Raw genomic sequence first — 27,354 nt, 5'->3', positions numbered from 1 at the left:
AATCCCAAAGGGACATAGCTTCCTTGCAGATCGAGCACCACTCCAATCAATCTTTAGTTAGGACCTTAAGATAGTCTGGCTGGATATTCAGTCTTTGTCCATCATTGGTAATCTTATCATGTCACCAAAGCTTTTGGTAACCATATAATCACTGTCCATGCCGCAACTTTCCTTAGTAAATATGCTTTATAATTTGTTGATCTTCCATCCTAATACTATGTCTGTATCCAGAAAGCTGCTGAAACGGAATCAGTGCTGATGGAGGTGGTTGGTGGGTTTGGCTACAAATATTCTCATTTTTGATCTTGTCCTTCCACTTAATATGGAACAGTTTATAGAGATGATGAGAATCAAAAATGCCAATCAACTGCTCTTCACCCTACCTTAGTGCACGCATTTCACTGCCATACAACAGAGTTGGTATAACTGCGACTGTAGAGCTGAAGATTCATAGCAAGCTTCATGTCACAACATCACCAGAGAGGCTACTGAAGGGCTCGAAACAAAGCAGCAGTTGCTGCTATATGAGTGGCCACCTCTCTCTAGCCTCCTTCAGCATTGTCTATGATGCTTCCTAAGTATTGTACAATTGCCACCTGCCGAGTGTCCCATCTGGACAGGTTAACAGTGAGCTGGTTGTAATCTGGAGTTGGAGGATGCTTGACGGTAACGGCCAGAGACTTAGTTTTGTCTGGATTAATAACCAGGGCAATGTGTGCTGCTTCTCACCTGACCTGATAATTCAAAGATAACCTTTCTCCAAAATATGAGTTACTAATATTAAACAGTTGTAAATAAATAAAATTGGCATTTTAAAAAATCTGACTAAAAATCCCTTCCACTGTCAATTGCTCAGTTTTCATTCTCTTGATTTGTGCAATTTCACTGGCTTGTAGTCTTCCACTCTAGACAGGAAATGGACCTCTTAATACAAAAAAACAGGGCGAAAAACTTTTTTTTTCTTTTTCTTTTTTCCAGGGAACTTTGTTGGCCTTTAAAAATAAGAACTAGAATAGGGGATAAGTCTTTCCCCTGCCCCCCGCCCTTGTTAATCACCTTTAAAGCATGTAGCTGGGAGGATAGGCATACGTGTTAGTGTGAAACACATAGACACAGGAAATGTTCATGAAAGTTCAGCTATTACTTTCTACTATAAGGAAGCACAGATGTCCATCTGCTATAACTAGGCTTGGCAGAATTCAATTTTTTAAATATAGTTTTGATGGATAATATCTATGTTTATTTTTAAGCATTTTTTTTATCAGTTTAAATTTTCACAGCTGCAGGAAATTATGAGAGGTGTAACATAATGGGATCAGTCAATAATTATTTAATGACAGTTGATGTTGAGAATCAAAAGTTAAAGCTTTCCACCCATTAAAACAAAAATTGTCAATGTCACATGTCAAAAATCTACAAAGTAAATATCCTTAAATCAAACTCTAATAAGTTCTGAGGCAGAATTTTTCTTACTTTACTTATCTGTAAATTTTGATTATTACTGATAGAAATAATTTTCATCAGTTTGTGTGTGTATGGTGAAATCAACATTTACTGACATTTACCAATGAAAAATCTAACTCTTCCAAGCTTACCTATAACAGAAAGCAGCTCAGTTCAGCTTGTTAAAATAGGGAAATCCAGATAAATCCCTATTACCATCAGGGGACAGCCAAGATGCACCTTCTCACCTCAGTGACAGAGGTCAAAAGTCCCCTTTGCAAGAAGCCCAGATGTTATTCCTTGCTCCCTGGGAAAGTGGATAGTTCAGGCCAGGGAGGTTACTCCCACTACAGGAACAAACCTAGTTTTTGTTCTTTATCACAGGGTGAGTGAAGCAAATACCGCAACCACCATAGCAGGGAGTTTCAGGTTATCCTAATAACAGAGGAAAGCCCATTTGTTAGCTCCAATATCAAAGGGGACTCCATATGTCTCCCCAAAGTTAGCCCAGATGCCTCCCTAGTCCACTCTTGTCTGCAGTGTTGTTGTAGCCCTGTTGTTCCCAGGACATTAGAGTGACAAGATGGGTGAAGTCATATCTTTTATTGAACCAACTTCTGTTGGTGAAAGAGACAAGCTTTTGAGTGCACAGAGCTCTTCTTCAGGTCTGGGCGGTTGGGCCAGACCAGCACACAGCAGAGAGAAGCATACAGATGTTCCCCCCACCACAGTGAGAAGCACAGTGTCTTTCCTGCCACAGGAAAGAAGCTATTCTGTAACAACGAGCTGCCCAGATGTTCTTCTGTAACTAAGGAAGTGTTGCTTGCCTACAGCAGAGGGGCAGCCCAGATACCGTATTTCCCAGTAACAAAAAAGGACAAGTGCCCCCCCCTAACAAAGAGCAAGTGGGCTGTCTCCCATAATTCAGTAGTCCAGATGTGTCGTCCCCACCCCGCCGCCCCATGAAGGAGATCTGAAATGTTCCCTATAAGAAAACAGGGCAGATATTTCCCCTATATACTAGAGAGCGGTTCGGATTATTCCGCCTTAGAAGAAGAAAGGCGGAGCGCTCCCCTGTAACAGCGCGGATCAGATCTTCCCTCTGTAACGAGGCAGCCCGCGTGTCCCGCCTAGAACAGAGCAGCCTCCTTCTCCCCCTAGAACAGGGCAGCTTGGGCCGCCTGGGTGGGAGGGAAGGCAGCACACGTCCGCCCTACCGAGCTGCTTGGGCAGCAAACTGCCTTTCAGCTGAGGAGGAATGAACTGTCTCTGGCGAGCTCCCCATCACTTTATAGTCACTCAGCGCCCTGATAGGAGACTGTGACTGAGATTAATGAACCTGTCGGGGATGTTAGGCTCGCTGCTAAATAATCAAGCGCCCCTGCCTGCCCGCCAGCAATAATGTAAATCCATCCACTTCATTTATCTATTAAAGAGAACAAAAAACACTTTTCGACGAGGATGGGATTCGAACCCACGCGTGCAGAGCACAATGGATTAGCAGTCCATCGCCTTAACCACTCGGCCACCTCGTCACAGAAATCTAGAGCCTCCCGTAGTCTATAAGAAAGGACTCCAGCTAGGTTTAACTTGTTTTTGGGCTCCCTATACGGTATACACATACAGAGGTTCCCACCACGAACGAACAATCCTCCCAGCCGCGCTTTTGGCCCGGGGCGGAGAGCCCTGAGATAGTTTAGGATGAGGCATTGTAATGCAGTACATAGAGCTGACTAAGCGGAGGCTGCCATGTTGTACGGAAATTCGGTGGCCGCCACGTTGTACGGCAGAGGGTGTAGGGGCCACCATATTGTACTTGCGGAGTTCGGTTTGCCAGGAGCCCAGGGCGCATGCGCAAGAACAGGCGGTTAGGTTTGAATAGTGAAGCGGCGGCCCCGGCCGAGCCTAATGGGCGCAGCGGGAGTAAGCGGCGGCGGCGGCGGCGAGGAGGCGTTGGTGCCTTGAGGGCTGGATTTGGAGCGGAGCCGCGGAGGGTGAGGAGTCCTTAATGGCGGCGGCCCCCGAGGGGCCGGGAGCGGGCTCTGCGGGGGGCCGGCGCGGAGAGAGGTGGGAGGGCGCGGGCCCGGCTCGGGTACGTGCAGGGAGGGCGGGTCACATGAGAGCTCCCCCCGACACCGGCTGCGGGACCCGCTCGGACACCCGCCGCGCCGCCGCTCTGTGTAGGGCGGGAGGGTCTCTGACCGGGCGGGGGCTCCTTGGAGCCGATGGGCCCCTCTCCCGGCCTGGGGCTGAGGGCGGATCGCCTCCCGCTCCTCTGTGTGTCGTGAGGTGACGGCAACTGTCTCATTGAAACTCTTACAAGAGGTCTTCGCAGTGGGGTTAGGGGGAAAGTCGAGATCTCGGGGTCCCGCACATGCAGGTCTGTGCAGCGCAGCGCAGCGGTCTGCAGATGCTAAGCGTTCCGTTTTAAAACACTTCTTTTTCCATTGCGAACACGGCCATCACATCACCACTGATCGAAACCTGTTCTCAGCCAAACAGCAGCAGTTTTGGGGGGACCCCAGTGCAGCCTGTCCCATTAGTAAGTTTTGGGACCATTTGCATGCTAACGTTCTTAAGCACAGACAGTCGTTTTTTACAGCTATTTTGTACCAATATTTTGTTCCTCCCCCTTCTTAGGCCACATCTACACTAGAAACTTTTGTTGGTATGCGTTATTTCTAAGCAGAATTGTGTAGTAGTAGAATGTCAGTAGCAAGGCATAGGGCCTTTATTACAAAGGATATTTTCAGCAGTGAAGTGGAATAGGAGAGAATTCCAATGCTTTAATGATAGCTAAAAATAGCAGTATAGTTGGGGTAGCATGGGTGGGAGCTCCCAGCACAAGCCAACCTGGACTCCGAGTACATTCTCGGGATGTTAGCTTGAACCATCACCCATGCTTCCTTGGCTACAGTGCTGTTTTTAGCGTGCTAACTCCAGCAGAGCAAGCATGGGTATATCTATGCGAGCTGGGAATCACAGCTCTCAGCTCAAATGTAGACATACCTTTAGGATAAAGGAGTTGTAAAAGGACATAAAGTGGTTCTTAAATTGTACACACGTGGTATTCTTTCTGGGGAGTTGACTGAGTGTTTGAGTGTATCCCGGGATCTGGCACCTGTTGAATCTTATAGTGCCAAGGGCCAGTGTGAATTTGAGCAGTGCCTCAATATTCACAAGGAGGGTAAAGGGATGGTGGTGTGAGGAACCACCCCCCTTTTGTCCTTTAATAGTGTTATATGGAATCCTGTGGGTGAGAGAGAATGGGTTGTAAAAGGAGGTGAAGAGCTTGTATGTTTCTGCCACTGTGGTGTTGGCAGACTGAAAGTATGTGTGTTAACAGGAGTAGATGAAAGAGGGCTGAATTAAGGTTGCATAGGCAACCTTAACTTAACATTTCCTGGCTTGCAGATGTTTGAGTTGTGCTCAAGTCAGCATTCTGCAAAGGGATGACCTACTGTGAAGCAACCTTAACCCTGTGTTAACATAGTTTTTCGCCACTGAATTTCCTATTTCTTTAAACATGATAAGCTACGTTGTTGATAGGAGTTAGTAGTTATTTAAGTAGTTGTACTTATCATGTTCTGCAATTAGCATGCTAAGCCAGCTGCCCTTTCACCCCAAACATACATCACCTGTGCCCCACCAGTCCAGCTTTGGCACACCTCTTGAGCCAGGCCAGTTTTATGTTTGAGAGAGAGATTCTCTGACCTCTGTCCAATAGATGTACCCCATATACGGGAGACACTGAGATATCAGAGCTTGTAATATTTCTATGTCATATAGTACACATTTCCAGTCAGCCATGAACCCTCCAATTTCCCAATCAATATACTTCCAACACGTATTAATAACTTTCATCCCATGTTGGGATGTGCTGACAGGGCTGTGGGATGCAGGAAGCTTAGGGTGCAGGGGACTGTGATGCACTGGCAGAGCTTTGAGGTGCAGGGGACTGGGGTGAACTGGTAATGCAGGAGGTTGGCGGGCACTGGCAGAGCTGGGGTGCAGGAGAGTTGGGGTGATATTAGGAAAGGGATAGAAAATAAGACAAAGTACAATGACACTATATAAATCCATGGTATGCCCACACCTTGAATACTGAGTCGAGTTCTGGTCACCTCATCTCAAAAAGGATGTGGGACTGGAAAATGTTCAGAGAAGGGCAACAAAGATGATCGGGGTATGCAATGGCTTCCATATGAGGAGAGACTGAAAAAAATTAGGGCTGTTCAGCTTAGAAAAGGGATAATTGAGGGGATATATGATAGAGGTCTATAAAATCATGAATGGGGTGGAAAAAGTGAACAGAGAAAGGTTATTTACCCTTTCTCACAATACAAAAACCAGGGGTCCCTTGATGAAATTAACAGGCAGTAGGTTTACTACGAGTTAGAGGAAATACTTTTTCTCACAATGCACAATTAACCTGTGGGACTTATTGCCATGGGATGTTGTGATAGCCAAAAATATAACTGGGGGGGGGGAAACTAGACAAGTTCCTGGAGGATAGGTGCATAAATGGCTATTAGCCAAGATGATCAGGGATGTAGCCCCATGCCTGGAGTGACCCTTAACTTCTGACTGCCAGAAGTCAAGAGAGGAAGGCGGAGTGGATCTCTCCAAAATTGCCATGTTCTGTACATTCCCCCTGACACTTTGGTATTAGCTACTGTTGGAGACTGTATACGGGGCTAGGTGGACCATTGGTCTGACCCGGTATGGTAGCTCTTACGTTTTTATTAGTACCTCTCAGTTTTAACAGTACAAGGCAGCAAAAGAAAACCATTTGGTGATGGGGGCTTTAATTCAGGAACCCCTGGGTCAAATGACCCCAAATTTGGATCACTAACGCTACCCTGTCCTCTCTTGAGGCACACCAAATTTCAAAGCAATCTAGAATTTGGATTCTAGAGCACTTACAAAAGTCAAGTTTTAAGCATTTATAATGCAAGGAATTGAACTCTAGCTGTTTTTCTAGTATTGGCACATGCACAGTGTAAAAATGTACATTTTCTTAAATACTACTCTCAGTTTGGATCCCCCAAAGATTTAGTGAATGCCATACAATACCTTGGGCAAAACTTGACAGATGAGACAATTTTGATCCACATTGCATCAATAGTTTGACTTGTAGCTCTGGCAAAAAAAAAAAAAAAATCCTAGAAACTTTTCAACTCTTCTGTAACTCCTAGCTTAAATGACTCCAACTTTTTGAATCCCTAACCCTGCCCTGCACCTCCTGAGGCATGCCAAACTTCAAAGAAATCCAGCTAAGCATGTTGATTTTAGAGCAGTGGTTCTCAAAGCCAGTCTGCCGCTTGTTCAGGGAAAGCCCCTGGTGGGCCGGGCCCATTTGTTTACCTGCCGCGTCCGCAGGTTTGGCTGATTGCGGCTCCCACTGCTCCAGGCCAATAGGGGCTGCGGAAAGCGGCGCAGGCTGAGGCTTAATGTGATTTCCCTATTGCTTTGACTCTTAGCTGTTTTTTGGATTTTAATGTTGATTGTTTGTTACAGGAAAAGCACGGCCTTCAGAAATGGACAGGATTTATTCGGAATCAAATGAGGAAAAGTAAGTGGAAGCTTCCAGCTGAGAATTTTAAGGTGCCATACGTTGTTTTGTTTTAGTGGATAAAGATGAATTATTTCCTGTCCTTGGCCCTACACACAGCAGCTGTCCCCAGAGTCGCTAACATCTCCATTAAATCCAAAGGACAGAGGGAGCTTCATTGGTACAATAAGGGAAAGTTCTACAAATATTTCATAGCAGTATGTTTTTTGAGGTGTGTTAGGGTTCCCTCCCCACTCTGAACTCTGGGGTACAGATGTGGGGACCCTCATGAAAGACCCCCTAAGCTTATTTCTACCAGCTTAGGTTAAAAACTTCCCCAAGGCAAAAATCCTTCCTTGTCCTTGGATGAGTACTGCTGCCACCACCGACTGAGTTAGACAAAGATTCAGGAAAAGAACCACTTGGAGTTCCTGTTTCCCCAAAATATCCCCCCAAGCCCTTTCACCCCCTTTCCTGGGAAGGCTTGAGAGTGACCAAAGTGAGCACAGATCAGACCCTTGGGTTTTTAGGATACTAAACATCCAATCAGATTCTTAAAAAACAGAACTTTATTATAAAGAAAAAGTAAAAGAAGCACCTCTATAAAATCAGGATGGAAGGTAATTTACAGGTTCAAAACACAGAGGATTTCCCCTCTAGGCAAAACTTTAAAGTTACAAAAACAGGGATAAACCTCCCTCTTAGCACGGGGAAAATTCACAAGCTAAAACAAAAGATAATCTAATGCATTTCCTTGCTATTACTTACTATTTCTGTACTATTAGATGCTTAATTCAGATATGGCTTAGGGAGATGTATTTTCCCTGCCCTGGTTCCTCGCTGACCCGGAGAGAAGACAAAGGAACACAAAACAAAAATCTTCCCCAACAGATTTGAAAGTATCTTCTCCCTTTATTGGTCCTTTTGGTCAGGTGCCAACCAGGTTATTTGAGCTTCTTAACCCTTTACAGGTAAAGGAGGGATTAACCCTTTACAGGGTAAGGAGGCATTTTATGCTACCCGTAGCTGTATGTTTATGACAAGGTGTTATCAGAAAAAAAAAAAAGGGGGGGGGGGAGGGAAGGCGAGGCACAGCACTATATTTTCCAGAACTTCTTTTCTGCTCTCTAGTATTGGGATCAGTTCTCCCAAGAGGGCTTGGATTGAATTATTTTCTAAACATAAATATAATGAAATCCTGCCCATTTTAGAAACTTCTTGTTAAAGATAGTGTCATTGAAGAACGACATCCCTTGTGTGGGTTTACACGCTAACAGTTTTTCTTTTCTCTCAGTGATCATACAGAACGCATCAGAAGGCAAAGGCGTTCCTCGGTGAGTGTGACTTTGAATAAGTTCTATCAGTAGTGGAAGCTGGTATAGATGAGCCTGCTTTTCTCCCTAGCATACGGAAAATCCTCAGAGTCAAAAAAGAGTGAGTCAGCTGGGTTTGCCTACCCATCTCTTTCTGATGGTCATTCTAGTTGCTTTTATAGTGCAGTCTGGCCACTTACTCAGTAAGCATCTACATTAAAATGTCGCTCCTGCCAATGTAAGTCGCCCACTACATCAATTTAATAACGCCACTTCTGTGAAAGTGGAGTGCTTAAGTTGATGTAGTTAAGTCAATGCAGTGTCTGTGTAGACCAGGGATTGGCAACCTTTGGCATGCGGCCTGTCAGGTAAATCCGCTGACAGGCTGGGACGGTTTGTTTACCTGCAGCATCTGCAGGTTTGCTGATTGCAGTTCCCACTGGCCACGGTTCACTGTTCCAGGCCAATGGGGGCTGCAGGAAGCAGTGGCTAGCACATCCCACGGCCCATGACGCTTCCCGGAGCTCCCATTAACTTGGAATGACAAACTGCGGCCAGTAGGAGCTGCGATAGGCTGGACCTGCAGATGCCGCAGGTAAACAAACCGTCCCGGCCAGTCAGCAGATTTCCCTGATGGGCCACGTGCCAAAGGTTGCCGATCCCTGGTGTAAGCACTGTGCTGCTTACATCGCCCTTTGCCACCAGGGGCTGACAGCCAGAGCCCACTGCTGCCCTCCCAGTGAGGAGGTGGGGATGGGGAGGAGAGCCAGAACCTCACCTCTGCTTTCCAGTGACTATTTGAGGGGAGGTGGGGAGGAGAGCCTGAGCTGGGGTGGCCTCCCAGTGAGGGATTGAGGAGGGGTAAGAGGGGAAGGAGAGTTGGACCCCTGCCGCCACCTCTTGGTGAGGGACTTGGGTGTGTGTATGTATGTGGAAGGACAGCCTGAGCTTCTTCTATCTCCTGGTGAGGAATTTGGGGAGGATGGAGGGAGAGTCTGAGCCCAGGTGGCAGGGCTCGGGCTGTCAGTGCCCCACACTGTCAGTTAAATCCGTGCAAGTGCTCCTGATGAGGATGCGCACTGCCGACAGGAGGAGCATAGTGTGGACATTAAAAATCAAATTAATTATTGCGGTGGCTGTATGTTGACTTAATTTTGTAGTGTAGATATGTCCTCTGTGTTCTCCACAGCATACTGAAATAGCCGTTCGGTGGATATACTGGTAGATCGGACAACTATTTAATGGTCCATATGTTGCATCATGGAAGAGGATGGAAGCATTGCTATTAACAAAGTGACGTCACACAGTTTGACACGGTTTCTGTGGAAAGATTTATAATTTTAAGAAAAAACATACATGGGTTCATCTAGTATCTTTCTGACAAAAGTGAAAGAACTCATTATTGAAAGGGACAGCCTGATGTTCCTTATTGTCTAATAGACGAATTGGAAGTGCTTAAAACAGTGAAATGAAACATATGCTCAGAAATTCAGTGTGAGCTCTCTGCCTGAGATGTACATCTTGTATGATTGCTTTAAAAATTCCTAAGAGGTTTTAAGAGTTGCTGCACTTTCATCTTCCTTTGGTCATTAACATCTCTTTACAAAAATCTTATCTTCTGCACCAGTGTGCAATACCAAATTAACCTTACTGTTTCATCCATTTTCTAATGTCCCAATCCAGCACACTACTTTTCTCAGGTGGAGTTTTGTACTGTCTTGCTTTTTGGAAACTGTCATTTGTGGTACGTGAAGTTCTAGAAATCAGGACGCAACAGCAAAGTGTGTGCTTGATTAGCATTCTGATCATAGTAGAGGAGAGGAGAAAGATGGTTTGTATTGGAACATGTTACTCATTTGTTAGCTTTCCTGAGTGCCTGATCTTTTGTAGGAGACCAATTGTTGAAGCTGCAGAAATCATCTTCTCAACTATTATAAATATTTCCTTTTAGATTTTAAAAGCTCCGCGGAGTCCTCTCAAGGACCTTGGGAGTGGGAATGAATTCACTCAGGTAGGCATTAACCCTTTACTTGTCAATATTTTTGACGACTGCAGTCTGTTCTGAACAAATGTCATTGATTGAGTCACCTCACTGGTACAGCTGCACATGTAGAAAATCTTGTTATAACTGCTCAAGAATATGAATGCTTCAGTTGCTAAAATTATGTGGACTTCCTCTAACATTTATCTGATATTTTGTAGGCTAACTAAAGTGTTTATTCCAGTCAGTTTTTTATTTTTTGTGTTTTAGTTAACAAAAGCAAACTTACTTAAAGTAAAAGGAGAGGGACAAGAACAATAATTAACAATTAGTAGATATTACTTGCTTTTGTTACAGTCCATAAGACTTACAGTTTTAAGGCTGATTAGTGTTTATAGACTATTGTGGCAGTTAAAATGATTTTACACATGTAAAGCTAAAATTAACTTATTAAAAACTAGGCAGCAAACTCTCTATTTAAGGTAAAGGTTAACAAACATTAATATTTTCATTTTATACAGAGTAACTTTTAGTACATGATTTAGTTCAAGTATACGTCTGCCACCCCTTAGTACGTGTGGAGATAGTCCCAGCCATTCTACAAGTTTGTAATACACTCCTTTAAATCTGTGCTATAGGATATACATGGACTACGCTGTTCATTACACTATGATAAATATGAATGTGGAAAATTTAACTTACTCACCAGAAAGCGTTTGCTGTGTATATGTGGTTTTCATTGATCACAGAATCTAAATTTTCAATTGTTTGCTTGTCCCATTTTTCACTGAGGAATACAAGAAAGATATACAGGATGCCAATATTTGACCTTTGAGCTTTTGAATGTGGCTAGTTAGTTTCTGTTTCTTACTTTTATGGTCTATTTACTTAATCACTATGTTGGCCATTTTTCTTTGTTTCTTCAACTCCTCTATTCAAAATACTCCTGTCTAGCCAACAGTCTCCTCCTGTATCATGTAGAGTAGGGTTTTCAACCTGTGGTCCGCGGACTCCCGTGGGATCTTCAGACTACGTTTAAGAGGTCTGCAAAAGGTTGTTGTTACCATAGAACGGTGGTTTTCAACCTGTGGTTCATGAGCCTCTGGGGATCCACAAACTGTCTAAGATTTCCAAAGGGGATACATACCTCCATTTGAAATGTTTTAGGGGTCCGCAAATGAAAAAGGGCAAGGCACAGAGGCACTATTGATCAGGCTGTTCATCTTCATATTTAGTCAGTGGCAAGAGCAATTACAATGAGTCTTAATGAATGTCAGTCAGCATATGTTTACTGTAAGTGAACAAAAGGTGAATGTTTTCCAACAGTATATGCAAATAAGGCCTGAGATACTTACATACAGTACATATGCCAAATCTGGTCAAGTGTGAAGAACAGCTCATAATCCACCTTGTTAGGGATCTTCCCAACAACAGATGTCTCCTTAAACTATCAAGGTTTTTGTTAAGATAGATGTTGATCAATGTAACTCCATCATTTCTTAGCAGTTTGACTTTACTCACAATTGCTCACGTTGCTGGCATTGTTTACGATTTTTGAAATGTATTTAGAAGAATTCCACGGAATTAGTCTTGTTGCAGGTATATAATCTGGACCCTGTCATGTAAGTCTTCTGTATATTCCCTTAAATAAGTGATCCTCAACCTTGCTGAGATTCAGAGCCGCTGGATCTGTGAATGGAGTCAGAGAGCCATAGAGCTGTGAAGTTCTAACATTCCATTGCACTGTTTACCTTGTGACTGTGTCATCACAGTGACGCAATACGAACAGTGCTATTGCAAGACACTGTGCTGTGGTTATTTTGTGATTCTTTGATACATCTCTTCCCACAGTAATGAGGATGGTGAATCTTTGTTTCTTCCCATCCTTCTTGGCTACTTGGTAGGATTGAGAGAAATTCTGTAAATCCCTTGCTCAGCACCATATGCATTTTCTAGTGTGTCAGGCAGTATGAGAAACACTCCCTGTCAGTAGTGCTCTACTTACTGTGCCTGAGAGATGACTGACTTTTGAGAGGAAGACTCCACAATAGCTGCTTGCTCTAGGGTGGGGATCTGTAGGTTAGGGAAAGGGAAGTCTGAGAAAAGCTGCAGATGGAATTCCTGTTTTTCTAGCTAAATTAGGCCTGGCTATATTGAAATCTGAAACTGTGCATCAGACATATCACATTAGCATGGAGAATAGTTAATGCAGAAGATGTACTTTAAGGGCTGCATCCTTAAGTCTAATTGGTTCTCTACTGCATGACTTTGTGGATTATATGTGAACTCCAGTTTTTGTGCTCTGATGAGCTGTTAAAGATGATAGTAAATGCATTCTATGTATTGTGCGCCCATCTTTTCCAAGGAATGGTTTGCTGGTTTATATGGAATAAGATTAACAGTCACCTGTAAATCATATTGTTGTGTCCTCTCTCTATTTTTAGGATTATGACCCTGAGAAGCGTCGGAAGAACTCTCGCCGTGTCAGCTTTGCAGATACCATAAAGTACGTTTAATCTGAAGGTTGCTGATCTACAGATTGTTTATGTATAAATATACATCCCAGGCAGTGAACTGGTGGCCAGTGAAACTGATAGGTTTGCATAAATGCATGAGAATTCAAGTGAAGGAACTGACTATTATTGGTGGCGGGAGTAAATTGAAAGTCCGAGACCTCAGGAATTTGAAGAGATCTATAACCCATTCTTCTGCCTGTCTCGAAAAGAAGGCAAAAGGGAAGATGTTATAACTAGAATTTTTTGGTTGTGTCATTAATTCACTTTCGTGGCTTTCATTTTAAGTCCAATAAAGATAATTTCCCATGGGAAGTTGGAGGTAGATTCAGGAAGTTCTTGTCTTTCTGAGCACTTGTGTTCAGGTATTTTGCAGAACATACAATATAGAGAAGGGCTGAAATCAAAAGCGATTTTTTTTTAACTTGGTTTTAAACAGAACATCTTTTGCTCTAGTAGAAATAATTTTGTGTAGTTTATACAATGGCTATTCTGTTCTTTGTTTCAGAGTTTTCCAGACAGATCTTCAAATTAATGTGGTAGAGCCAGAAAATACAGGTAAATACTCATTTCTCTTTCAATTATAGGGTCTACAGATCTGTTGGCCAGTGGGTTTTCAGCGTGTGTGCAGCTACATAAGCAGAACTAGACCTGTCAATCACTGACTGATAGGGAAGGGCGGGGCCAAGCGTCAGTGACTGACAGGTCTGATTCAGCCTATGTAGCTGCATGCAGGCTGAGAGCCAATTAGTTAACAGTTTTGTAGATCATGTAACTAAGAGAGGAAACTTTTGATAGATCAAAATAAATGTTTCTATTTTATATATTTAGCCATTTGTATTCAATTTCTACAGACCCAGCAGAATATCCTTCTATCTACTCCCAGCTCCCAAAAGTTTGTGTAGCAAGTACCTGAAAAGAGTTAACAGAACTTCAAGCTGTTCTGTTCTGTTCTTCTGGTTTTCTGACTGTGAGAGGGCACAACAAAAGTCAGAAAGAGTAGAACACCTTTTTCCTGCAGTTAATTCCTATCTCTGAATGTCTTGATGTCGCTTTTCATATTGTTGCTTTAATATTTGTATTCTCATTTTATTTTTAGAGAGCGCAGCAAATATAAGGAATCAAATCCGATTTAACCAGTAAGTTTGGAAAATTGCTTTTTTGCACACCTTAAGAGCTGTGCTCTGAGGGAGGAAAGTTCCTTGCATGATACAACCATCAAAATTAATGTTTCTCTCAAAAACAAAATTAAACATGGCATACTCTTATTTTAAAAATTAGTTTAGGGGGTTTAGCTTGGTTATGGAAACAATAATCTTGAAGAAAGCACATGTTCAGTTCAACCACTCAGAATAATAAGGCTGTATGGGTCATGGTATTCACCACTAGTCATAGCTCCCAAAGAATCTAGAACAGTTTCTTCTTCAAGCTTTCTGCTGCTAGTGATGTTTAATTCTATGAAGATAGTGGAAGTCTTTAGAAAATAACAAAGCCTAGATTTTTCCCAAAGATTTTTAAAGGATGGACAGAAATAAGACCTGTATGTTTCAAAGGCTTCTACTCCCTATGCAGTACCACAGTGGTGGTATTTGCACTTCAAAAAACAATTAATGGGACAGGGAAGATAGTTTGGATCATATCTATACTAGATAAAAATATTTTTAACATGTTAGCTCTTTGAGGTGAACCCTATTGAGTTTACTAATTCATGCTAAAAATACACCTCTTTTCATAGTGAAGACAAGCCCATGGAATCTGGGCTCTAAGGCCTTGTCTAGATGAGGGGGAATGTGGTGGTGTTTTAAAAAAATATTAGTGTGATTTTGATTAAATTGTTTAAAACATATTGATGCACGTCGTGAATGTAGAGTTTGATGCCTTTAAAACATTTTAGTTGGTGAGGGAGGAGCTTAGGATTGGCTACGAACAGATAACATTTTTAAAGGCGTCAAGCCCTGTCTAGGTACTAACATGCTTTAAACCAATCCTCGTCCCACCTCCCCCCCTTCATTGTGCTAAAGTCTATCAGTCCTGAAAGAGCAGTAAAGGACACCGAAAGGAGGGGGCATCAGAAGTCACACTGAGAAGTGTTCACTTGATACTCCCCTTTCCCCTGAGATGGAATGACTGGAGCCTTTTAGTTTACAGAAGATTGAACTCAAACTGCCTTATAGCTCATTGGGATCAGAAGGGGATAACCTAAATCAGAAGGTCTGGGCTTAGAATGAGGAATTAATTTTAGCCCTTCTCTCTTCCTCAGTGGCAAATAATAATTCACCAGTATGCAAAATATTTGGGATGCTCACTTCTTGTTATAGTACTGAAATAAGAGCCCTGTATTTTGAAATCTTTTACTAAATTGTTTATGTAAAACTACTTTTTGTTTTAGAAATGAAGGGCCTGAAACTGTTCAGTGCGAGATTACTGGTAAGTTTGAAAGTAGATTTCTTTATTAACAAGTTACTTTTGTCCAAAACTGCTTATTGTGGAAAAAGGATGTGAGCGGTCCTGGAACAGTCTGTCTGTTAATGAAGAGAACTGTTGTGTAACTGGGGTTTTTGCCCCATAAACTGCTTGGCAAGCATCCTGCTGTAGGACCTCAGCTACTTCCTCACAAGAGACTGATGAAAACTTATTTCAGGGTATATTTGTCTTAGTTGGCTGTATTTTTGTTCAGTCCACACTCAGTTACTGATACATGTAGAGTAAGTTCACAGATCCCCATTTCCTATGATCCCAAACTCAATGGATGCAATACTTTTTTCTCTTAAAAGGGATGGACACTTTGCTTCATGCCCCAATCCAGACACCAGTGCAGCAGACTGAGGTATGTGAATACTTTCACTCTTTCATGCTGAGAATATTTGGGTCCAAAATCTATTGCATTCATTTGTGTAGGAAGTTGTGATCTCAGGGTATGCAGAAGAGACTTTTGTGCCAACTGCCTTTTCATAGCTAGGAGAGCTCACCCATGCTTTTCTCATCTAGTGATCTTCTTTTGAAGATTGAGGCAAGAATAGATACATTAACCCATTATCCCTGTGGCCACTGGTGTTTGAGCGTGTCTCTGTAGTTTACCCTACTGACTCAGGCAGTGAAAAGCCCAACCTTGCAGCTAATCTTATTGTAATCATGGTTGGTCATGGTAAATCATTGAGTTTGTGTGTTGTTACACTTCACTCATGCATCCTGGGAGGATGTAACCCAGTGTTGTGGAACATGCTCATGCTTCTTTTTTTTCAAGACAGACATTTGCCAAGATACTTGCTGCTGTTGCAATGCCATTTGACTTTTTTTAGACTAGGATTTAATGATGGGTTATCTAATACAAACTAACTAAAATGTTCTAAAGTCTAGTGTAGACAAAGCAGTGTATACCTTAACACATGCTAAACTGGTCAAGTTAAAGCCTAGACTCGTGATCGTTTTAGAAAAGCCCAAACAGATTATGCTTCTTCTAGCATACTGCTTATTGCTTGCATTGCATAAAAGAATTGTACTTTAAATAAAGTGTGTATAGAATATTTTTCCTTGATGTACGCTTTATAAAATATGAGGACCCTGGTCAGTTGTGGATCATTATTGGTCAGTTTTCTTTTACTACGTTTGGTTGTCTAAATCTTTTCTTCATTATCTTCTTGGTTGTGGGGAAAAAGAGTTGTATAACTTCCAGACCCCATTGCTGATATGAGCATACACATGCCAGCAACAAGGCAGGGCTTTTGATTGCAGCCAGGAAGAAAGGATTAGGCCACAACATATGACTGGAAAGAAAAATGGAACATTTTTGATCCATAACTGACCCAACTTTATGAATAAGGATCAGTGATCCAGCTATAATCTAAGCAAGATAGATCCAACATATTATAAGTTTATATATCACTGTAGAATTCTGAAGGAAACTCTTACTCTAAAATGTTACATAGCATTATGCTGTAATTATGGAGTCCTGTCTCTTTCCTTGAAGGTGTGTAAGCTTTCATTTTTAGCTACAGCTGTGTCTGTACTTGCTGCTCACCCAGAAGGTCAGATACAAGTGTATTTTTAAATAAATAAATAAAACTGGCCTTTATGCCACATTAATTGAGCCTTGTATTAACCAGAATAATTGATTTAGCACTTCTTGTAAATATCAGTAACTTTCATTTCCTGTCCTTCATTAGTGGCATGATACAGACAACAATCAAATGAATAGAAACGACAGAACACTTATCTTTTTGGATGAAAATGAAATGGATATGACAGCTAGTCACACTGCAGTGATCACACGTAACCTTAAAAACAATGAAGAAATTGACAAACCTAGGAAAATAGACATAAAATCATTTTTAGCTGGGTTAACATCTAAAAACGAAGGGCCAGAAATGAACAAGGAATTTCGCTTTTTCTGTGATCCTACAGAGGCAAATGATGCATGTCCGTCTCTCCAACAGAAGCCAGACTTTGACCCAGTAAAGAAAATAGATTTCAGTGAATTCTTGACAAGCCTGAAGTCAAGTGAAATGTTTACCAGCCCCACTCTTGAAGGACCTGACAAGGAGAACCTGTTTTTTGTCCCTTCACAACTTCCAGAAAGTAGTGCATTTCCTCTAGGGGAGTGTGTATATTCCCATGCACAAGAGAACACCGGCAATGTGACTAGAATCTTCAGAGGACAAGATGATGGAATGGATATTACGAAGTGTCATATATCTAACATTAATACCATGTTCCCCAATACTTGTGAGGCCTTATCAAAGCAATTAGAATGTGGTGATGTAACTGTGGCTTGTGGAGATATGGATATGACTGCCAGCCAAACTGTAAAAATGTCCCTCACCAAAAATAACACATTCAACATTGAGAAACACAGTCAGACCATCAGAATGGATTTATCCGGTTTTGTGGCTGACCATTCTAGATTAAAGAGAACATCTAACCATCAGTTGGTTGTTCCACAGGACCCCCAAAGATGTGTTGAAAAGAAAACTGTAAGTGTAGAAGATGAGGAGGGTATTACTCAAAACCATACTATCTTGATAGACAGTCACAAAGCATCACAGACCTCTAATCAAGGTTGCAGAACAAGGACTGGGGTTCCTGGATGTGTTTCTTTTGAGCCCGTCTTCCATGGTGATAAAACCATTGTCTTTTCCAGCTGTAATGATATGGAAGTTACTGGGAATTGTACAGTTGTAAGCTGTAATGAAACTTCCAAGGCAACTGGCAAGTCTTGTTATGAAGCTTTTCAAAAACCAGGAAATGCCATCTCTTTGCTAATGGAAAAAACAGTTTCAAGAGATGACGACATGGACATTACAAAATGTCAAATAACTTCAGATAATCAAGTTCTCAGGCAATGTAAAAAGAATGCACACACACTATCTTCTGTGCCAGATAATGGAAGTGAAAAAGGGATCCAAAATCACAGAGCTGCTTCTGAGACTCTGGGGCTAGATTCAAGTGCAAATCCTGGTTCTTGGACTTCTAAGGGCACATTTCGACACAGCACAGTGACTTCTCTGCTCGTTTCACGGCCAAGTGACAAAACAGTAGTCTTCTCAGGGGAAGATATGGACTTGACTAGAAGTTATATTGCCAAGGATGTTGAAAAGGGCATTGCAAGTCAACTTCCTCCTGTCTCTGCTGATATGTTCACCTCTGTGAAATTCAAACCTCAAAGTTTTGGTAACAAATCTAGCTCTTCTAATTTAAATGAGCAGGAAGAAATGGAAATAACTAAATGTCATGCTGTAGTCATTGACAATCAAAACACTGGAATAACTACAAGCCAACAACAAATGCAGCCTAAAACTATTCCAAGAGAGAACTGGAACAAAGAAGTGAATGGAGCTGTAAGTCTTCTAAACCTTGACAAGGAAAATCCTCTTTCAGGAATGAGTGATCACATGGATATTAAAAGAAGTCATCCCAATCCCAAAACCATTATTTTTTCATCACAAGAGCAAGAGATGGAAGTCCCTAAAAGCCACAGCAGTGCCAGCAACAACTGTGTGCCGAAACCTTTGCAAAGGCAAAACTGTGAAATATCTCAACAATTGAGGAAAAGTCTAGTCAACCCTTCACTTGCCTATACTAATGACAAAACTGTTATTTTTCCAGATGATCAAAGTATGGATATAACCAGAAATCATACTGCTGCTCTTGACTTTGCTCCTATTCTAGTAGCACAAGAATATGAGAGTACACATATTCAGAACAGTGTAATATCTAAACCAAAACAACTACAAAATAAGACCCTCTTATTTTCTGGTGGTTCTGATATAGATATTACTAGAAGTCAGACTGCGGCAATAGAATGTGGGAGTCTCAGAATGAACTCAAATCAAAAGAATGACACTCCTGGAAATAAGCAAATTCCAGCCCTTGCTGTTCCAAGGTTTTCTTTCACTTCTGGTGATGAGGCCCTTCCCTCTGATATTAAAGGAAATGTGCATTTTGGGAAGACGGCAGGAATACACATTGACTCAAAAAATTCCAAATTGCAACAGCAAAGCCATACTATGGTAGCATTAAACAAGGTACTGTCAAACACTGCAAATCCTGAGAGACTTTCTTCAACTAGTAAAGCAGCTTCACTTTCTTCAAAACAGGACTTCACTAAAACAGCCAGAACATCGATGCCAGATACAAAAAATTCACAGATGGCTTCTCTTTTGGAAAAGTCAGTTGTTTTTTTCTCTGAGGAAAATATGGATTTGACTGGTAGCTGTGTAGTAAGTGTTCCTGATACAGTTTTAACAGAAAGAAAAGATACTTTATTTCCAAAGAAAAAGGAGTTGACCTCATGCCCTACCATTATAGCTGCAGATAGTGTGCAGCAACAAGGATGTGACCAATGCCCCTTAAAGCCATCGTCTCTTTCAAATGAGAAGACTGTCATATTTTCAGTGGATGATGATATGGAGATGACTAAAAGTCACACAATGGCAACAGACAATAAAATTTACCTACAAGGCAAGAGTTCAAGTAATGGAATACCCTTAATCCCTGCAGATAAAACTGTTGTATTTACATACAATGATGACATGGAAATAACTAGACCCAACACTGTTGTAATTGATAAACCTATGGAAAAGGCTGCATCCCAGACTGTGCCAGAACTAGGTAAAGGGACTGGAAGGAAAAGTCTGATTGGATCAACCAGTGAAAAGACTGTTGTGTTTTCACTGGGTGACGAGAATGACATGGAGATCACCAAAAGCCACACCATGGGAACAGACAATAAAATTTACCTACAAGGCAAGAGTTCAAGTAATGGAATACCCTTAATCCCTGCAGATAAAACTGTTGTATTTACATACAATGATGACATGGAAATAACTAGACCCAACACTGTTGTAATTGATAAACCTATGGAAAAGGCTGCATTCCAGACTGTGCCAGAACTAGGTAAAGGGATTGGAAGGAAAAGTCTGATTGGATCAACCAGTGAAAAGACTGTTGTGTTTTCACTTGGTGACGAGAATGACATGGAGATCACCAAAAGCCACACCATGGCAACAGACAATAAAATTTACCTACAAGGCAAGAGTTCAAGTAATGGAATACCCTTAATCCCTGCAGATAAAACTGTTGTATTTACATACAATGATGACATGGAAATAACTAGACCCAACACTGTTGTAATTGATAAACCTATGGAAAAGGCTGCATCCCAGACTGTGCCAGAACTAGGTAAAGGGACTGGAAGGAAAAGTCTGATTGGCCCAACCAGTGAAAAGACTGTTGTGTTTTCACTGGGTGGTGAGAATGACATGGAGATCACAAAGAGCCATACAGCACCAATAAACCGTGAAATTGCCTTACAAGATGAGAGAGCACCTCAAACCCAGTCTGTAGTTCATGGAGATAAAATGGTGTTTGTATTTAATCAGGATGATATGGAAATAACTGAATCTCACACTATTGATAAAACTATGGAAAGAGTCATGCATGTGGATAGATTAAAACCGGATAAGTGGGTTGGACAGGAAGCTTTTTCAAATAGCAAAACAGTTGTGTTTGCAATGGGTGATGACATGGAGACCACTAAAATCCATACAGTGTCCTTAGATGATAAAATCGCCCTACAAGGTAAGCAAACCACCCACGTTGGTCCTGTTCTTCCTGTTAATGAAACCATTGTGTTTACATGTAACCAGGATAAGATGGATATCACTGCATCTCACACTGTTGCTATTAATAGTAATAATCTTAAAGGATCTGAGAACCAAGAAGTGTCAAGTAAAAGCCACCAGCAGCAGAATGTATGTAGAACATCGGCCCCTATCTGTGGAGAGAAAATGCATTTTATGCATGCAGAAGATTTGGGTAATGGATGCCACTCAGATTTTAGGGACAAACATAGACCAGATTTCCCTGCTTTATCAGTTTTAGTATTTCCCTATAAAAAGGAAGAAACAGATACACTGAAAATCCACAATGTTGCCACGGAAAAGTCCATTGGTCCTGTCACTCTGTCACTTCCTGAAGTCACTTTGGATAATATTCAGGAACCACAGAATGTTATTAACCTTCCCAAGGGCAACTCAAGTTCTGTATACTGCCAGGATCTGAGAAAACAAGTAAAACCTAAATCAAAGAGAGTGTCTTTCAAGCTTCCAGAGAACCAAATAGAATCCCCAACTTACAAGAGTGAAAGTCAAAGAAAAGTTGCTGAGAATAGGCTCCTGGATGGTGATGAAAAAAATTGTAATGGTGTGTCCCAGGTTCAAATTCCAGTCCAGCAGTCTCACTTATCTAAGGAGATCACTGATAGTTTGAACAGGGGTGCACTTAATGTGTTGGATACTGGAAGTATAGACTTGAAAGATGATCCAGGGAAGTTGACTTCATCTAGACATGAACACAGACCCACAGAGTTAGACATTGATGGACCAGATACTGTTATACTTTCTTACAAAAAGACTAAGGAAAATGAGGGAGTGTCTGCTGAATGGGAAAAACTTACAAAAGATTCCCCAAAAGACTCTGAACAGACTAAGCAATTCTCCCAAGTCAATGACATTCCTGCAGAACAAGTAGACCCCAGCCTTGTGTCTGAATTATCAGGTATTGTTAATATTTGTTCAAGGCTAAAAAATTGTAGAAGGAAGTCTGAAGTTGTCCCAGTCTCTCAAACTGCTGCTGTGTCTAATAGTGCTGAAACTTTTCCCAAATTGGCAACACAGCCAGAAGATCCTTTGAGCTTAGGAAAAGATGTTGAAAAGGAGCCCAATAATGCATTTTATATCAAAGAACAGGAAAATATATATTTTGAAACTGGAGATGCTCCTTTAGACACAACACATACAGATAAATGTCAAGTGAGAAAGCTACCCCTAGGTATCTTCCCGCCTAAATTGCCAAACAAAAAAAATTCCACTGTTCCAAGTGTAGAAGACCTCAATGCCAAATCAGTGGGCGGAGTAGAAGCTCAGGTTCCAGAAATAAATTTAGTCACCAGCAAAACCTCCGACAACATCTATCCCATTGGAAGGCAGAACTTGAGCCCTTCTCAGTATATAGATGAGGAATTGCTTCCTACATGCCCAGAGGAAATGGATTCAGTTGAGTTTGTAAGTTATGAGCCCCTTGATGGAACCTGTAATGAGATGAACAAAAAAGAGATCTTTCACAATAAAAGCTATCCATTAGAGGAGCAAGAAACTTTCAGCAACCAGAAGAGAGCTTGGGAACAAGAGGAAGAGGAACTCCAGAAAGGAAAGAAGATCAAGAGGAGTGAGAGCTGGGATGGAGATAGCACAAAAGAACAGCGGGTGAGCCTAATCACTCAGTAATCAGAATGTGGTCAATTGTCCCAGGGCTTTGATTTCATTCTGCCTGAATTATAGGAGTGTGAATTAAAAAGTTTCTTAGTGTAGTCTTTACTCTTGGGTTTCTCTCAATCACCAGTTCATTAATGTTTATGGTTCTCTGCCTTTCCCCACTGTCTTTCCTGTCTTTTGCCTTAGCCACAAAATAAATTGATGTGTGGAACTCCCTACTGAAGTGAGAGGAATTTGGGATAACGGAGAGAGTACTGATTTTCATGCCAGTTTTAAAGCACCCACCCTTAATAGTTTCATGCTAATTCTTTCTTTGGTATGTGTTTATAGTCATCAGACTATTTGGCAGGGTCACATTGCTTCGTTAGCTTTTCCCTACATACCCAAACTTAGCAACATTTGTGTTTCTAGTAAGAAAGATGGAGCAGGATGTTGTTAATACTTAGAATTATGACCTGTTCTCCAGCAGATTTAACTTAATTCCTGCCAAATGCACAGGCAACCTTAATTATAGCATTTTTCAGTGCTTGAATTTGCAACCTTAATAATGTTCTTAGTTCTTTGTGTCTAATAGAGATTTAACTTAAACTGATTCCTTATCCAGGCTTAAATTGAGTTTGCCATGTCCACACAGGATTTTGCACAGATTTAATTAAATTGGTTTAAAATTATACCTTGAGTTAAACCACAGTGCAACTTGGAATGTAAACAAAGAATAAGTTATTGTCCTTGCCCTGAATAGCTTTAGCTGAGATAAGGCTCAACAAGTGAGGGACAAACAGCAGGAAGAAGGGATAGGGAGAACAAGGATAACAGTAATGAGGTCATGTGGTTATATAGACTAGTCGTAAGTCATGCCTTTATTTGGCTCTTTTTAATACCTTAGCTTTTTCTGTTTCTTTATTTTTAATTCCTGTACCTACTTTTATTTTTATAACTTTGCCTGGCTCTTTTCTAAAATTATATTTTTTAATTCCTTAGACTATTTCTGTAATGAGGGCAGGTGGGAGGCATGAAACAGAGCAAACAACAAAATAGTTAGCATTACCAACTGCATACAAAACAAGGGGCAACTGACTGGTTGTCCTTGGAGGAGTGATGTTCTGGAGTGGGACTGAACTGGGGTTTTACTTCACAAAGAGTTGTGAGACTGTCCAAAAGCTGGAAAGTTGACTGCAGCCCCAGCTGCCAGAAGAGCTGGGAGTTAGACAGGTGGCTGGTGTGGTCTTTTGGTGGGATGCCTTACTATTTAGTACATATAAATAGGGCCCTACCATATTCATGGCCATGAAAAATGCGTCACAGACTGTGAAATCTGGTCTCTTGTGTGCTTTTACCCTATACTATACAGATTTCACGGTGGAGACCAACGTTTCTCAAATTGGGGGTCCTCACCTAAAAGGGAGTTGCAGGGGGGTCACAAGGTTATTTTGGGGGGGGGGGTGTCACAGTATTGCCAACCTTACTTCTGCGCTGCCTTCAGAAGTGGGCGGCTGAAGACTGGCAGCTGTTGGCCGAGTGCCCACCTCTGAAGGCAGTGCCCCACCAGCAGCAGCACAGAAGTAAGGGTGGCAATACCACACATGCCACCCTTACTTCTGTGCTGCTGCTGGCGGCGGATCTGCCTTCAGACTTGGGCTCCCTGCCAGCAGCCGCTGCTCTCCAGCTGCCCAGCTCTGAAGACAGCGCCGCCACCAGCAGCAGCACAGAAGTAAGGGTAGCAGTACCGCAAACCCCACTACAATAACCTTGCGATCTTCACCCCCCCCCCCCCCCCCAAACTCCTTTTTTGGGTCAAGGCCCCTATAATTCCAACACTGTGAAATTTCAGATTTAAATAGCTGAAATCAGGAAATTTATGACTTTTAAAATTATATGACTGTGAAATTGACCCAAATGGACCGTGAATTTGGTAGGGCCCTACATATAAATATGCAGACGCTAAACATGATTTGCTATGGAAAGTCACAACATAGCTGTTATATAGCAAGTGTCGTAATAAATATCTGTTTTCTTAACGCTGTTTGATTTCAGGCTACCTCCAGCATCATTTTATCTCATACCCAAGCAGAAACTCATGAGGGTGAAAATCCTCCAAGTCTATCAGCTAAAAGCCTGGAGAGGACCAACTCTAGCAACAGCAGCTGTCTGGATTCTCTTAAAGCTGACATAGATCTTAGTAGTAAGACTCTCTTGGCAGTATTCACCTAAAACTGTTAACTTATTTCAGTTTTAATCAACTTAGTAGATAAGGGTCTCTTACCAGCATTTATTTTCTCTGGGAATGTTGCATGTCATGTAAGCTCTGTATGGTAATATGTATTAATCTTTTTCAGTTAAGATAGCTCTTTGATTCTGTGGATGAGTACAAATTGTAATGGCATTTTTCCTAAGAAGTGATTTAGAAAAAGCAGACTGTTGTTACTAGTTGAAGGAAGGCCTGCAATAATTTTTCTCTGTCCTCACCAGAAATGGTGGTTATATTCATAATAGAGAGGCTCAGGTGTCACAGATCAATTGAGATGACACAAGGGGAACATATAATAGAGAGAACTGAAGAAAATATAGATAAGTTTCTTTCATTTGATTATTCAGACAAATAAGATTTGAAAGTTGGAAATATACTTTGAACAGAAAATCGAATTAAAATGTAACTTAAAAACAAAAGCAGGCTTGAAATTTGAGAATGTTGGAGTTAAGATTCATAAGCAACTTAACTCTGATCCCATAACCCTTTTCACCACCAGCCTAATAAGTCATGTGAATAATATTCAAATGGTATTAGGATATATTCTAAAACATAAACATTAGAAACTTCATATCATTAACTACTAATGAACTTTCCTATTACCTCAAATTTCTCCAACAGTATTTCTTTGGCTGCTAAGCCCTGGTCTACATTATAAACTTATGTCAGTATAACTACATTACTGAGGGGTGTGGAAAATCCACAGCCCTGAGCGACATAGTTATACCGGCCTATAACTCCCAGTGTAGACAGCACTATGTCGACGGGAGGGTTTCTCCTGTCAACATAACTACTGCTTCTCAGGGAAGTGGAGTACCTACGTCGATGGGAGAAGCTCTGCCTTTGGCGTAGGTAGTGTCTGCACTAAGCCCTACAGCGGTGCATCTGCATCGCTGTAGTACTGTACGTGTAGACAAGCCCTGCATAAGTATATTTTTTAGGCAGAAAAAGCATTGTTCATATGGTTTGAAGGTCAAACTCTGAATTATATGAAAATTGTTCTTGTAATCTGAACTGGTATGGACCTACGGTCATGACTTCATAAAGTTTTATTTTTGAACCACAGCAATCTCCTTTCTCTCTAGTGCAGCGAAGCAGTCAGATGGAGTCTCAGCTTCTCATGGACAGTATTTGTGAACAGAATTTATTTGAGGTATGTAGATATCTAAAAGGCTTTTAATTTTTTTCCTAATAAGAAACATGTTGCCTGTCTTCTCTTTAGATACTTTTTTGGATGCACCCTTGCTAATAAGCTTACTTTAATTATTGATGTGTACACTTTATTCACTCTGTAGAAATTTCAGGATGGTGTTATCACTGTAGGGGAGTTTTTTACGCTTCTCCAGGTCCATATTCTAATTCAGAAGCCCCGGCAAAGTCATCTTCCAGCCAATGTGAGTATCTAACCTCTCAAACGCATACTCATCACTGCCACTTAAAATGTGTTTCTCTGTCTTTATTTCAATATTTTATAGAATCTGACTAAAGACAGCTAAAGAAGTTGAGTTGTAAAGATCTTTGTTATCAGGCCCACAGACTAACCATTCCCTTTCCCTTTTCCCCAGTTTACTTCTGAATAAATATAGATAGTTTATTTTCCAACCCTGTAGATCAGGTCACCTCAGAATTATTATACATTAAGGGCGTATCTACATGAACACTTAGTTTGTGGCATGCCAGGGTGTGAATCTACCCCCACTCGCCTGCTGCGTGCTAAGTATCTGTGTGGGCACTTCTGACGTGCACTAGCAGTTCTTTTGTGTGCATTGATCTACTCCCGTATCCTGTACTCTGCTTTGAAACTGGCTTTGTAAATATATTCTGGAGTGCAGCTTTTATTTGGTAAAATGGCAATGATTACATTGGGGCTGGTCTAGTAGTCCAGTTTCTGTTTCTGATCTCTTCCTTGTGCCAGTAGGAACTGCTCGTTGTGCCAGAGATAATGCACACAGCACTCCTGGAAAGTGGGAATATTTAGCTTCTTACAACAGCAATCTCTGTCTAGTTTAGGAGTAGCTTTGGCAGGATATTTTATTGTATTTTATTATATTACTCCTGAGGGCATTCTGCACCAAAAAATTAAAAATTATGCGCACAATATTTTAAAATTCTGCAAGTTTTATTTGTCAATAAATAAATGCAGAGGCTCCGGCATGGCAGTATGGGAAGCACAGGCCACTGGCTGCACAAAGGTGGAAGGTCACCTGCTGCCTCCTCACCCCCAGGACACAGACTCAGCAGTGAGGCTGCACCTGACCCTGACACAGCACAAGACCTGGGTCTGCCCCAGAAACACCCTGGGGCCATGCCCCTCTGTACCAGGTGTGGGGCAGGTAGGCTCAACTAGGCAGGATCCAAGTGTGGAGGGGCTCAATGTGGGGGAATCCACGTGTGGAGTGAGAAGATTCTGTGTGGGACAATCTGGGTACAGGCAGCTCAGTCGGGGGGTCTAGGTCTGGGAGGATCTGGGTGCACAGTGGCTTGTTCCAGGTGCAGGAGCAATGAGACTCTGCAGGGGCTTCCAGGGGAAGG

General features: G+C 41.7%; 1 protein-coding gene and 1 non-coding gene across 3 annotated transcripts in view; one reads left to right on the top strand and one right to left on the bottom strand.

Moving 5' to 3' along the window:
• Positions 1-2,896: 2,896 nt before the first annotated feature.
• On the bottom strand, positions 2,897-2,978 carry TRNAS-GCU (transfer RNA serine (anticodon GCU)). Its single transcript has one exon. It is a non-coding gene; the product is annotated as a tRNA-Ser (tRNA).
• A 344-nt stretch (positions 2,979-3,322) lies between these two features.
• KNL1 (kinetochore scaffold 1) overlaps positions 3,323-27,354 on the top strand; it is a 49,830-nt gene continuing 25,798 nt past the window's right edge. The window contains exons 1-13 of one of the 2 annotated variants that reach the window (XM_054028736.1): positions 3,323-3,437; positions 6,964-7,018; positions 8,292-8,331; positions 10,262-10,321; positions 12,736-12,797; positions 13,313-13,362; positions 13,904-13,943; positions 15,194-15,231; positions 15,579-15,631; positions 17,238-22,565; positions 24,609-24,756; positions 25,908-25,975; positions 26,118-26,216. In XM_054028736.1, the coding sequence (XP_053884711.1) occupies positions 6,984-7,018; positions 8,292-8,331; positions 10,262-10,321; positions 12,736-12,797; positions 13,313-13,362; positions 13,904-13,943; positions 15,194-15,231; positions 15,579-15,631; positions 17,238-22,565; positions 24,609-24,756; positions 25,908-25,975; positions 26,118-26,216 (6,021 nt within the window). In that variant the 5' untranslated portion in view covers positions 3,323-3,437; positions 6,964-6,983. Of the gene's footprint in view, positions 3,438-6,963; positions 7,019-8,291; positions 8,332-10,261; positions 10,322-12,735; positions 12,798-13,312; positions 13,363-13,903; positions 13,944-15,193; positions 15,232-15,578; positions 15,632-16,967; positions 22,566-24,608; positions 24,757-25,907; positions 25,976-26,117; positions 26,217-27,354 lie in introns of both variants that reach the window. The other variant, XM_054028735.1, reaches the window with a different exon arrangement.

The sequence above is a fragment of the Malaclemys terrapin genome, chromosome 4 (genome assembly GCF_027887155.1).
Source record: "Malaclemys terrapin pileata isolate rMalTer1 chromosome 4, rMalTer1.hap1, whole genome shotgun sequence".
NCBI lineage: Eukaryota > Metazoa > Chordata > Testudines > Emydidae > Malaclemys > Malaclemys terrapin.
Note: the sequence above shows the minus strand (reverse complement) of the source record. Positions and strands in the feature narration are given on the sequence as shown.